The sequence below is a fragment of the Scophthalmus maximus genome, chromosome 5 (genome assembly GCF_022379125.1).
Source record: "Scophthalmus maximus strain ysfricsl-2021 chromosome 5, ASM2237912v1, whole genome shotgun sequence".
NCBI classification, from domain to species: domain Eukaryota; kingdom Metazoa; phylum Chordata; class Actinopteri; order Pleuronectiformes; family Scophthalmidae; genus Scophthalmus; species Scophthalmus maximus.
This window is the reverse complement of record NC_061519.1, coordinates 9141446-9155949: the sequence shown is the minus strand read 5'-3', so window position 1 is coordinate 9155949 and position 14504 is coordinate 9141446. Positions and strand designations below refer to the sequence as shown.

The 14504-nt window shown below is 43.0% G+C and overlaps 2 protein-coding genes across 8 annotated transcripts in view; one reads left to right on the top strand and one right to left on the bottom strand.

The window, feature by feature from the left end:
- pappa2 (pappalysin 2) overlaps window positions 1–3029 on the top strand; it is a 67871-nt gene extending 64842 nt beyond the window's left edge. The window contains exon 27 of the mRNA XM_035635314.2: window positions 1567–3029. Coding sequence (XP_035491207.2) covers window positions 1567–1692 — 126 coding nt within the window. The 3' untranslated portion in view covers window positions 1693–3029. The remainder of the gene's footprint in view (window positions 1–1566) is intronic.
- A 430-nt stretch (window positions 3030–3459) lies between these two features.
- The window catches only part of astn1 (astrotactin 1), a 344279-nt gene continuing 333234 nt past the window's right edge, over window positions 3460–14504 (bottom strand). For all 7 annotated transcript variants that reach the window (XM_035635262.2, XM_047332223.1, XM_047332225.1 and 4 more), the window contains one exon: window positions 3460–6147. In XM_035635262.2, coding sequence (XP_035491155.2) covers window positions 5910–6147 — 238 coding nt within the window. In that variant the 3' untranslated portion in view covers window positions 3460–5909. The remainder of the gene's footprint in view (window positions 6148–14504) is intronic.

Sequence of the window (14504 nt, the reverse complement as noted above, 5' to 3'; positions counted from 1 at the left end):
GAGTCTGGATTAGTCTAACAAGGCCAGCTGCCTTGTTAGACTGACTCAGGAGGGAATTCAACAGGGAAAAGCTCCAGATTAAAGGATGGGAGCTTGCACACGCACTCACACACAGAAACAAACCATCCTTTGATTTGTCGATTTGAGTCTGTGTTTTAGTCTGACAAAGGGCCAAACAGGTTAAAAGCAGCACAGAGTGAACAGAAGGACAAAAAGAGGACACGATTGTTTGCAAGGTTGAATTCATCTCTTTGATTTTTGTTTTGTTTTTCCATTTAACATTATGAATCGTAAAAAAGTTGCAGTAAACAGCAGGGAGGCAACTAAACCCAACACTCGGAAACAGCAAAAAAAAGTTGGCTTTTGTTTCCGTGGCTGAAGGAAAAACAAGCCCCTTCCAACGGTTGTTAAGAGGCATCGGGGGTGGAGTGCTGCTCGGGTTGTTATACACTGCATCGCTGAATCAAGATGAAGCTGTGGAGGAAACATTTAATAGCTGCGCCAGTTTATCTTAAATGTGACTGCTGGCATTTGAAGTGAAGCTAGGCCTTCTAGAGCCCTCAGTGAAACCATCAACCTTCCCTAAAGGAAAAGCGCGTGCAATCAGCAGTGAACGCCGACGAGCTGCTGCCTCCCACCCTCCCCTCTCGCCTTTGCTTGCTGTCATCCTTATTTTCTCTCTCTGCCTCCCACTCTGCTCTCTCCCTCTCCTCTCCTTCTTTTCTCTCAATCTTCCTCTCACTCCTTCTCTCCAGGAGCGAATGTTTACATTTCTTGCAACAGACTGCTTCGCGGGGCACCAGAGTTTATTTTGCAACCTGTGGTGATGGCGCGCTTCCTAGACAAGAGCTGGAAGCCTCTTGTTGTTGATTCTTAACATGTGTTCATCCGTTCACCTCCACGGCGGTGCGTTCCTCCCTCCTTTCTCCCGCGGACCCTCAAGGTTTTCTCGCCCATTGAAAGGCCACGTCGAACCATTTGACATGGTGCACTTTATCAGCCTCCGGGGGGGCCTGTAGGAGTTCTCTTTGAAACTGTGAGGCAACACAGCAAATCTCAAGACCAATCTCAGGTTACTAAGCGGTACTGATCTTTCAGCACAGAACCTGTGCTCTCGCTGCTCGGCCAGTTCAAGCAAATTTAGTTTTTTATTGTCTGTTTTTGCCATTCGAGGTTGCACTCTTTGCTACAGTTGAAAAGTAACAACCCTTTAGGGAAGCCTCCTCAACTAGTGCATTTTTTAGTGACTACTTTTGCTGAAAGTCCTGATGTAATATTTCCTTTCCCCCTGCTGCTTTTCATATTTCTTTTTTTCTGTGCTTCTTAATTCCACTGCTAATAGAAGCAGGATTCTTTTTTATCAGATCTGATCTCAGATCGTCCCAAATCAGGGAAAGCAACCAAATTGCGATGTGGGTTTTCTCAGTTTACTCATCCATTAAAAAGTGACATCTGCACTGCACGGGCATGAGCAGTCAGATCGCGGTTGAGTCCGGCCGCAGATTTGAAAGATCTGTCGTGACTCTGGGAAGCCGAGCGCTAAATGTTGTGCTTGTTTACACACAGGTCATTCAGTTTGGGGCGGACTGCAATCAGGATGAGTGCACTTGCCGTGATCCGCACGCCGAGGAGAATAAGAGCAAAACCAAACACTTGGGAGGAGGAGGTGGAGCTCGAGGAGGAATGCAGTGAGATGGAGGGATGAAAGAAGTTGAACTTGTGTTAAACACAGTCAAACCACAGACTGTGAACCACAACTAACAGAAAAAAATATTCATTTCATTTTATCATAAGCGATAAAAATTTAAAAAAGCATCACATTCGATCACATTGGTTTAAGAATAGTGTGTTCGGTGCAGCCAAATAAGATCATCAAGTGGATTGATTGTTTTCCTGTCCCGTTAAAGGGTTGTCCTCGCTGTGGGATTTGTATGAGAGCAGAAAATGATATTAAGAAAAACGGCAGCCGAACTGAGCAAAGCGCCAAGGTTTAGTTCAAACGAGGTTAAGAGGCAGTTTATCCACTACTGTGCAAATCTAGTCATGATAATTGGATCAAATCAATGTTTCAAATGGATTCAAGTCCTCTTCTGGACCTGATTAGCCTTGGGATAAGGAAAGAGAACTGGATGTGCCTGATAAGTGCTCAGTACATGCGCAGCCCTTACGACAAGGGGCTACTGCTACTAAATGTGTTTACTGCAGCATCCTGTTGGAAGAGATATACGAGCATCTCACTAGCACGTTTGAGCCAGAACATAGACCGATCAAAGTCAACAGGGCAAAGGAAAAAAAGGTTTGTTTATGTTCTGAAACACACAAAAAATCACCACAAAACTAAATCCCCCGGTCATCATGGCAGACCCCCTCCCCCCCCCCGCCCAAAAAAAAAAACCTAACTCCTCCCTTACTACTTATAATCTTCATCAATGTGCATCAGATCCTTCTACAAAACAGCTCTGTCTGACATGAAGCTGTAAGAGGACGCATATCTGTAAAGACTAACATGTATAGACTAATATATTTGGATCACCTAACGTATCTACTACATCACACCTTAGTCACACAAGTCAACACTCTATTTATACCACAGTCACAGTTACACAACCATGTATTTGTACCACACTGTGTGTGCACAGGGCCTGGCTAAAGTGTCAGGCTTTTTTTGATTGTATTTATACAAAAAAGAATCCTGTCGGAAGAGATGTCGATTTTGAGGAATTCGAAAAAAAGTTAAAAAAAACACAAAAGAGCAGGGTTGAACATAAACCGCACAGTGAGAACACTGTTGTCAGAATTGAACATCTGAAATGAGAAGATGCCAAAAAATGTAATACTCTTGGGAAACCCAAGCTGTTACTTTTGTGTTCTGCTACGGTTGTGAAGTTCAACACGGACATCGATCTTCGCAGAAGAAAGAATGAAGTACGCCATCCAAATATTGTATCTATAAAAGTGTAATCATGCCATTTGTAGTATTTTACTGTACTTTATACTCTATAATGAAATAAATAGCAACTTTATACCGACCCATGTGATTTGTTTTTGATCTATGTCTCCTGTGCGGATTTCTATGCATGTTGCACTTTGTCATTTGGAGGAAGCACAGAACTAGGATGGCTTTTAATTTGAAATGACAGAATAATAAATTAACCCCAAATCAGGGTTTGTGTTTCGCTATGTGTTACATTTGACCATTTCTTAACACTAGAGCCTCGACACTTCTCCAACCTAACCTTTGGAAGAGCAGATTTTTGTGAGGAGCCTATTCCACTTCTCTGAGCTGTGGCAGATTTGAGACCCCTGGAAATCTTGTCATTGTGGAAATAATGCTTTGTTACAGATTATAACGTATTTGATTTAGCCATGCGGCAGGCTTATTTCTACTGGCACGTGACAGGCTCCAGAGGTAAAATAGATTGATTCAGAATAACAGTCAAAAAACATCCACACAGCCACTTTCCATAATATAGTATTTATTGTTCTTTGAAGTAGCAAAGATCAAAGTGAAAAAATTTAAGTTCATGATGCCACATTCAGTATAGACACAATAATATCATGCAGATGGTTGAGGGTTGCTTTACACTTTTACGCAGTTTTGTCGACCCATTCATCTCATGTTCAACTACGATCAATAAGTTCATATTAATACTTTGTTGGATCAAATGACACCATCGCCTTTTCGTCCACCAACAACTTACAGTTCGCGACAAACGTCCAGTGAGGAGCGTCTTTAGATCACAATCAGACCAGAGGAGGTAAAACCTCCTGCTCTTCACATTAAAACTGGAGCCAGTGTGTTGATCTGATTACAAAGACTAAGCTACACAGCAGATATTACAGTACAATATAGTATCTACGAAAGCACATATAGAGTAATTGTTGTAAAACATCACCTGTTGTACATGTATATACAACATGTGTTTATCGAACACCTGCTTTAAAACACAGTACTGTGCCAGAATGCGGTGCATTTATGAAATACTTTGCTGCCTATACAAAAATCTACAAGCGTTCATTTTAGTATTCACATATGAGATTTGTTTGGAAGAAAAAATAATTAAAATCAACAACTAATATGCATTTGCATTTCTTAGACATCAATCTCCAATATGGCCACGTCACAGTAATAATATAACATAACGAATGACGTCAAACAAAGCTAAATATAAATATACTACAATAAAAGCACAGCATTAGTGGAAATGTCAAAAAAAGATGTTTGTATTCAATAATTATTGCAGAGAAGCAGATGAAAATATTAAGACACTTCATTTGCAGGTTCAATACAGAATTATCACTTTTAATGAAGTTCATCGGTTCGATTGGTAAAGAGGGGAAAACTGCAAAATGATGAAAGAAAACCCGTCTCAAATCATTTTTGAGACGGGTTTTGTCGAGATAATGAACCGAGCTGTGACGCCGTCATTCAGTAAAAACCCTGTCGCGACAGCTTCCTTTACAAACTATCAACACTACATCCAGCAGGTTATATCGCTAAAGAGTTCACTGTGAGCGTCTGTACCACTGAAATAACTCCCTCCTCTCTCATCTACGCAGCTTCATCTTTATTCTCCGAATCTAGGAGAAGGTGTGAAAAGAAACCAGGCAGTCACACAGTTTAATGCCTCCCATACACTAGAAGACTTGGAGAAGACACTGCAAAGACTTTTCAAAGACTTGAGTCTGACGCCCTCTCACATCTAAAGACAATTTGTCATTAGTCACAGAGTCACCAGCAGCTTTTAGCCCCTAGGTGTCCTAGTGTGTGGTACAATGGAAAACCGCAGCATTCGAGGTTTCACCGGAGTCTCCATGCGATGTTGCGGCACCTATTCTCCTACACGCTTTTCTGCTTCCTGTTTGGTTCTGGAAAGAGCTCACCCATTGGTTGTAGACAATGTTCACGTCACCACCTGCATGAGCGAAGACTAAAAACTCACAATGATATCAAACACGGCTGATTTTATTGGAAAGTCACGAAGCGAAAATAAAGGCCGACTTAAATCAGCTCGGATCGTCACCTTGCACCAAACGATGGAGGTGACGGGATTGGCCTCAACTCGAGCAAAACTCTCATGATTTTATACCGGCAATGGAAATTTGTCTACGACAAGTCGTTAGTTGCAAGGCCGGCATTAGTTGCTGTATGTTTTGACCACCCCGGGTCACCCAACACACACCAGAACAACCGCCGCTCACCAGTCCCTCTCCTCTACCCTCACAATCTCTCAAACTGTTCACATTTGTAAAATACTGTCTTTGTTTCCAATGTGACGTGTGCCAATCATGCGCAGGCCACAGTCAAATTGTAAACATTGGAACATAGAAATTGGCTTCGAGGGCTGGAGGTGTGCTCCGAAGGTCTTGAGAGCTCCCGCGGATATCACGCATGTCTCGGTAGATTTTCGATTTCCTAGAGGCGTTGCCAATGGACGCAGACCAAAATGCCTCCGGACACGAATGGAGAGACCTACAACCAGGGACAGCAACGAATCGCGCGACGTCTGTTGAGCAACGCGGGAAATGTCAACAGACTAGAGCAGAGAGGAGATGCCTGCAATGTGATGCCTGTCTAGAATGTCTGTGAACGAGTGTTGCCGTTTTTGTGGGAAAATATTGGGTACTCTTGCAAGGGAGAAATAGACTTTATCAAATAAGTATCAAACTTTCTATCTCCTACCTCGAAGCTCTGATTAGACGTTTGAACACATTTTACCAATACTGTAATAGAGTAAATAGAATTTCAAATAATGTTCAGCATTAACTTACGACACCATAAATACATGTACATGTCATTTCATTTTTCTAATGGAAATAACTGCAAAACCTGCATTTTTCTTTGTTTCTTTGTTGGGGTTTGACAAATCTCCCTAATTCCTCACGCACACCCGAACTGAAACTCGCCTCTAGATCTCCTTGGGCTCACCGTAGTCATTATACATGACGGTGATCGTCTGCTCGTCGCAGGCCTTGTGCACGTCCTGGCCCATGTCCGACCAGTTCAGCCCAAAAGCCTTGGTGTCGGTGTAGCGGCAGGACAGGAATTTGAGGGACATCCTGCGGAGGCCGATCTTGGGCTCCTGGAGGAGACCCTTACACCACGGGGAGAGTTCGTCCAACTGGGACAGGATGAGGCTGGCTTTCCTGTTGGAGCAAACGAGAGAGACCATCAATGTGTGACTGCTATTACGACGCCCACACACGTGTTACAAGGTGGAGAGACATTGTCAAATGTAAAACCGGTAAACCCCAAATACATCCATGACAAATGGCCAAATGTTGTTGTCATGTGCACACAAATCTCCTATTGATTTTTTAATTCATATAGTCAATATAGCCCAATTTTCGAGGTCAATTGACAACACATGCATTGAGCACTTTAAAAGCACTAATAAAAAAAAGGTTATTAAACTCCATACTCAATGGTTTTCTGTCCACATGACCAGTACTCACTTTCTTGTTTACATAAATGAAAAATGTGTTTTTCACTTTCCATTGCAAAAACACATAATTGTGTGGCAGAGTTATGCTGAAGACATTACATTTTTTCACATCAGGTGTACTCATAACTTTAACGTTTCTGAACTTTGCTGGACTAAAAGTTTTATGTGCAAGCTGTTTCCAATAAAGTTGGGAGTTGGGATTTACAAAAGAAATGGCAGAGCATGACAGACATAACTGTATATCTGTGACAGTCTCTTGCAATTCCCATCATCCATTAGGTTTAAATCAGGTCAATAACCACAGGATTTTTAAATGACAACATTTTTGTTTTATGTCTTTTCACATCTTAATATTACTTTATCTCATGATGCCATACTGAAGTGTGAAACGGATGAGTGCAACACACATTGGATTTCAACACTAGACCTGCTCCGACCAGGTGGCGGCTGTGTGTTAACTGCTGTCTCCTCTGCACCAATATCACAGTGAACACCTGCAAATGTACAAAATCATTTTTTTGAAACTAAAGAGCCGACGTCCTTCAGGCCAACCATCCCTCACAGATGTCAAGCAGCTCGTCAGCAACCAGGAAATGCAGCAAAGTGTGGGAAAACGCTCGCCGCCAAAGCACCCGGTGGAATCTTAGTGTTGATGCACATCAGCCGTCAGATGCCCTCGACCGTCGGCAGTCCATAAATCACGCTGTTGTTTTTAGAATGACATCACCGCGTGACAGAACCTTTAAAACCTGCCCGGTCCGCCGCCGCTGCTTCCTGTCTGAAAGGCGGGTTAAGGTGTACCGTTACTGACACATTCCAACTCGAGCCCAAAGCACACAAAGGCTGCTGGAGGTCCGGGCAGCAGTGACAAAAGTGAAAACTGTGGAAAAAATGTATGAATGAGAAAAAAAAAAGAGAAAAAAAATGAATGGCCGTAGCAAAATGAAGGGCTTGTCCTGTGGAGAGAAAGTGGACGGCTGGAATACTGCGGGGAGACTATGAAACGCTTGAACTTGTCCCTTGGCCAAACCGGGCCAGCTGAAAAATCATCTCCATTAGTAACATGATGCACGGAGTTCACATAAATACATCTCATAGGGACACGGAGTGCAATAAATAACCACTAAGCCCGACGCAGCCCGTTTGGCCCCCGCAGTGAAACCTTGTCAAGTGTTTGACTGAAGTCAGAAAAAGGCAGCGGGGGGACATTTCACTCATTCCACGCACAGTTTCTCCTCAGTCTTCTGCCAGGCCGGCACTTCTGCAGCGCCGTGTTCCCCCGTCCGGCCAAGCCACAAGTCTGCTGGATGCTGCGAGAGTCACCTGATCCCGCAGCACATCATACTGATGAACTGATGACACATCAAAGCAGCCACGGCTACACAGTCAATATGCACCAGAGAGAGGAAATGTGGCTGTAAAAAAAAAAAAAAAAAGAGCATTTGTATAATTCATACATGTTCTGCCATTTCTTTCAATCTCATTTTCCAGTGCACTCAGTGCAGGACGTGAACTGTGCAGGTGGAAGTCTCTCGCCTGGGAGTGGCGAGGCAGCCCTGACCCCGGCTGCGGTGAAGATGACGGCCGTGCAAACGGTGATGGGGGCAGATGAGGACGAGGGAAAAAACAAAGATGGCCGTGAAAAAGGGAGAGAATGGCAGGGGAAGGTCAATGGAGCTGATGAAGTCCAGATTCTCAAAATGATGACGGAGACGATTAATGCAACGGTGGTGATAATGTCAGGTACACGTGCGTCCGCCGAGAAAAACGGCTGAGGCAAAGGAACCAGCATTGCCTTAAAGGGTGACCTCACCCAAAAAAAACCTACGGTGTAATGTGCTGTATGATCTTGATCTGCATCAGCCTTATCTGTGCTACGATCAAAAGCTCAACAACAGCAAACAAACTGACAACTTTTTTCTCTATAAAATGCTTAAAAGCGGGGAACTAGAACATCTACACCTTTGTGATATGGGGCAAAGACCATATGCCAAAAAGAAACGATACTAAATAGATTATGAGACTGTTTTCTCAAACTACAAATATATATGAGTGGAGGTGAATGAAGTATCATTTTTGGGGGGGGGGGTGTTTACAGCAATGAAAAAAATATATATTTCATGAACGAAAGAGCAGCTTTCTTTCAAGAAACAATGAAAAGGTCCCTGCGAGACAGTGCTTTTCAAAGAAACTACACACAAAAAAACTCCTTACTGTAAATTTGCTTGACAACAGCTGCTGTGACAAAAACAATAATAATAGAATCATTATAAAAAATGTCAGAACTGAGTCAGTAGTGCCAGTTAAACAGCCACACACCTAACGGATGCTAATATTAGCCACTAAGTTACTGATCATACTGTGGACCTCTTTCAGAGGTGACACAGTGTCACTTTACTTAAAAACATTTAAGTAATATAAGGTCAGAGGCCAGCTCTGTCATATATTAGCACACATGCACTGGAAATAACACGCTGTGTGTTTGTTATGGACCAAAAATATTGTACATTCAACTGCCATTCATGCAGTTTATGAAATTACTTTCATATGTTTCAATGGTATGACTTTTTTTCTGAATGTCTCTTCTTTTAATCAATTTAACTGTAATATACTACATTTTTAGGACAATATTTGTCTGAAGCATTTTGCATGGTTGCTTCCCCCCCCCCCGGCATACAGCATGATGCGGGGGGATATAGTGATCAGTACATCCGTCCTTGCATCTCTAATCATTGTGTTTCTGGTGCAGAATTCAAAAACCATTTGGATTTTTTTACATTAAACCAAGAAGCGGTTCCTTTAAAATTTTGGGCTGTCTTGTATTTTTTCTTTTCTGTAGTTTCATGCGTTTGAATTGGTCAAATTGACCAATAACAATAAATTCTATTTACAGAGTATGGCCATGAAGGGATTGACTTATCATCACCACCGTCCAATTACAGGATGACTCAAAACTCGACGCCTGCACACGAGATAAACGCTATGAATGACAGGAGTCTCTGACATTGCTGCATTGAAGAAAAAACCCTGAAACAATAAACATCATAACTACGGCTAACTGTGATAGCACCAAACGATCCACCATTTCACATTTTTGTGGATGCCGGTGGGACACCTCTTGTGTATTTATCTATTCGTGTTTGACTTGCTGTTTGCTCTGGATCTGGACCGTGGTCCCAAATAAAACCAGCCAATGGAAACAGGCAAGAAAAAAAAAATGTGTAACTTGTGTGTTCCAGTCTCTGTGGCAAGGTAATATCCTCTTGTCAAGCTCTTGTTCAAAAGATAACCCACAAGACCTCTTTTATTCTTGATTTTTGTCAAGGATTGGTGTTTTCAGCTTGAACTTGGCCCTGGCCGACGCTGTAATAATACAGACGCTGTGGCCTGTGGATTCCTCCTACAGTATTTCACCTCCTGTCTTATGCAGACTCCAAATCAACTGCTGCTCTGTAAACACTCGCTGTATCCCGGTACGTCTTTGTGTTATTCTGGAAAAAAACAGAAGGGAGCCCGTGCGCTGCAAAAATAGGCCACAGTTCCCTTCCCAATGGTCAAAACACTTCACACACACATTTCTGCGTTATTGTTGGCAATTCCTCTCTAATTTGCAAACCATTTTCGCGTATAGAGATATGTGAGAAGCAACATCCTCTTCGCAGATGCTCGGCTAATAAGTGCTTTGCATATGTTACCGAATTGTTTTTGGAATCTGCTGCGTATTTTGAATGTTATACTGTACATATGGATACTCAGCGGGACAATATCCCCTTTGGCAAGCGCATATAGACAGAACCATAACAACTTCGGCAGGCCTCAGAGATGTTTTCTGCTCTGGAATTCTGCGCAGAAAGCAATAATAGTCTTAATGATGTCAGTGCTCTCCCAGTCTGCAGGCACGGACCCGCGTGTTGACACTGGTAGAGCTCTGCCACGCTGTCGTTCATATCATTTCTCTGAAACTCTCTTCATGTTCCCAATGTTTCGCCGCAGATTTTTCAGTGGTTTGAGGGAATCGGGGACATTCATTTGCTTTAAATTACTTCTTCTTTTTTTTTAAACGTGGTTTGTTATTCTTTTATTTGTCAGGAGAGCAGAGGAACGTTTCACTGGTTCCAAGTGGCAAACGCTTGTCACCGCGAATCTGTGTGCACGAGTAGGAGCCGAAAATAGGCTCCAAAGATACGATGTGAGCGCCCGCTCTGAGAGAGAGCCTCACCCAAAACCTGCGAGAGGGTTTTGACTGCGCACATAAAAACAGGCATGTAGATACAGCGCACGAGTAAAATCATATGTAATACACACACACACAGCGAAACGCCCGGGGTTCAGGCTGTTGAAAGTTTGGGTCGATCGTAGAAACTTATCAGTCCTGTCAGGTGAAGTTTGAAAGATTCCATCGAGAGACCACCATCTTACCCTCACCTTCACCGTGTGCTTTGAGTGTAACCAAAATTGTTTGCATCGCGCACACAATGACTTGTCTTTGGGGGGTAATCATTCTTCTTCTTCTTTTTATAACATTAATAATGAAACAACCAAAAGGAGCAAAAAACATTTGCCTGCATATACCTATGTATGCACATGCATAACTAGTACACTGTACACAGCGCGCGCACACACACACACACACACACACACACACACACACACACAGACACAGACACATACACACACACACACAGACACAGACACATACACACACACACACAGACACACACACAGGCTACGCTTTCCCTTAAAAAACATTTTTGCCACAAAGCATCACAATATTACCGACTGTGATTTGCAATTTCTTAATTCTCCTTAAAGTAAATTGTTCATGTTGATTGTGCAATCTTAAGTATACAGTAGTTGATCTTCCATTTTGAACTTGACCCCAGATTAAGGCTACAACTATACGGCACCACAGCACCCATTCCTAATTATTGTCAAGGTCTCGTACATGCATTATCTTTTGGGTGGGTGAGAATTGATATTTAATCTGTAATTGAATTGTACATATGGAGACGTCTTAGGTTGATAACACTTAATACATCTTCTTCACACAGAGGTACAGTGTGAACTGAAATGGTCTAACGTGTTGCAGGGTTGGGACATCGAAGCTGAAGAGGTGTGGGCCGAGATTTAATCATTACTGAGACAGCTCCTGTCCTGTCTCATTGTGTGGAACTGAAAGAACCCACCCATTCCTTTATTCTCCTACATTGAAAGCAGACAGTAGAATTTGCCAGTAACTGTGTGTGTCTTCAAAATGTGAACATTTCCAGTAATACTATAATAATCCAATTTTAGACCTCATTGTTTATCCTTTTTCTTAGCTCAGTTCTGCAAAGGGAAAAAAAAAAGTCCTCTTTTTAATTTGACGGTAAGCAGTCAAAGCAGCACTCTCCGCTATTGAGGGCAGATGAAGTCATTTTAATGGTTAGCTTATCCCATAACAATGTATTACTGATACTGATAATGGGAGACTTTTTCCTGGAAATTTACATCAAAGTATGTAATACAATTCAGTACCATAGAAACCAATAAATTACTGTTGGACAAGCAGCTGAAAGGCACGTCTTCTTCTTTTTTTTTTTTTCAAACCCTGTGTGTATTTTTGTCGTGCTTTCAACTATAAAAAGTCAGAGAGCAAGGTAAACAGTCTGTGATTATGACTATGATTTCCTGAGAGAAATTCCAACCATAACAATACGTATTATTGCAAGCTCTCCCCTGATTAGAGAGACTGTCATGTACCAAAAAACAAAAACTTTTCAGTTCATCAGAGGGCACGGATTCCGACCAAGGACACGGTCAGGACTGCAGTGGCCAGGATCAAGGGTTTTTTCTTTCAGCGCAGCCAAAACATCTCGCGAGTCAACAGCCGCGCGACGTGTCTTACATGACGAGCGCTCCCCAGGGCGATGACAAGGTCAGGCCTTGGAGGGACACCCGCATGGTAAGTTCACGGTTTGAGTTAAAACATCACGCGATGGCCGCGTGAAAAACAAAGTCGTGCCAACTGGTCTCGTCAGGGAGATCCGATATGTTTCTAAAAACAGCAGATCTGAATGTCTGCCGCTGCATTCGTTTCCCTGATATTGCGTACTTTGACGACGCGAGTTGTTTTTTTTTTTGATATTGAGTCCGAGCCTACACAGAGCTCTTGTTATCTGTATTTTGACTGGCTAATGAAAATCTGGTCGGTGCCTCAAACTGGGGGATTCAACAGGTTGATCTGATCCAGGAAGATGAAAGCGTGTGTATCTTTGGTCTGTGAATGTACAGTGTGTGTGTGTGTGTGAGAGAGGCATATTCTCCAACAAAATGGTGACGTCGCCGCAGCGGCAGACTCGCTTATACTCGCGCTTCAGGCGCGTCTGACATAGTCCTGAACAAAAGGTGTCGCTGCTGAAAAAAAAACATTTCCTTACACCGCTGGAATCGCCACACGGAGAAGAAGGAGTCGCCGCGCACCATGGCGTATAGTGATACTATCTGCAAATCTCAACCTCATACAATCACGTTTGAATTATTAATCAAATTCATAAGCAATGCAAAGTGGAGCAGTTTTTTTCCGTGAATGGGATTTTACATTCTGACCTGCACTGGAAACACATCATAACCAATCATTTTGGGTCGTTTCTGCCAATTCAGAGCCACTATCTGATAAGCCCTGTGAGGCTTTTCTGATTACTTGACTCTGAATGCAGGATTTATGGCTTGAAGGATCGGCCAAAACTACCCCCCCCCCCCAAAAAAACAAACATCTGACCTGTTGTAATGGGTGTCCGGTGCGAATGGGGGATTAAACAGAGCAGTGGGAGTTTTTTTCTCCAAAAGGTCCGAAACAGAAACTGCAGAGAGTTAACACAACTTGCATAAATCTCACATCTACAAAAGTTCAAGATGACCCATCTTTATTTTATTCTGACCAGTAGGGTTTAAGGGAACTTTATGTGAATGATGACAACTACAATCTTATAATAGGCCTACATGTAAAATAACCCAGTGCAACCTCGTACTGGTACTAGTGTGAGCAACCGGATCTGTCTGGAATAAAAAGGTTTCAAATGTCATTTCTTAAAACCCGTAGGTCGGTCAAATAGTAGCATCTCTGCTCACGCCTGCCGTTTATCAGGCCGACGATGCCGTGATACTTTATCCCAACAAACTTTTGGCCACGGCGCCTTTTCAAAACCGGGCCAACATCAATACTGGATCCTTGAAGAGTCAGAAACTTTGCATTTCTATTGTTTGGGTTAAAAAAAAAAATGATATCAGTAGTGCTCAGTCCTGGCGTCAGTGCGACCATTTACTGCAGTTGCAGTGCAGTTGTTTTTCCCAGTGGTCAGATAACGTCAGAGAAACAAAAACCGTCTGACGCTGCGGGAAACTTGTCAGCACGCTCGCAGCGCGGACCCACAGCATGTGGAGCTGTGAGGCCATTAGCCCCCGCTGCCCGCCCGCTCCCTTGGTAACAATAGACAGCAAGCACACAACTGGGGTTCCTCACACCGAACCAGAAACATAGGAAAGTCTAATGGTCGTTTGATGACTTTGCCTCAACAAAACATGTTTATACGTCCTTCCCCTGTTGCTAGGCCTCACCTTGAATGCACTTCTCCACTGCTTTTCCAGCTCTGAGGTGCCTTTATTAACATGAATCACCCCTCCCTTTAACTAAATTGTGTGCGTGTGTGTGTGTGTGTGTGTATTGGGGGGGGGGGGAGCTGTTAATCTAAGTGTATTTTAATGGAACACTTCAGAAGCAACTCCCTCAATTACATCAACTCTTTCCAGCATGGTCCTTATTAAAAACAACCTTTCATTTGGGGCGAGGGGGGCTTGGGGGACCCACAGACAGAGCGAGAAACGGAGGGAATTCAGGGAGCCTCGGCTAATCAGTTTCACCTGCCAAAGTGAAAGCATACAACACAGACTGCCGTTTATAAGAATATTTTATATCGGACACATGGCTCTCTTTATAAAACATTAGGCTGCAATTTTACATTATGGGTACTTATCCTGAGTTTGGGGGGGAAATTTGGGGGCCTCCCTGGCTGAGCGTTG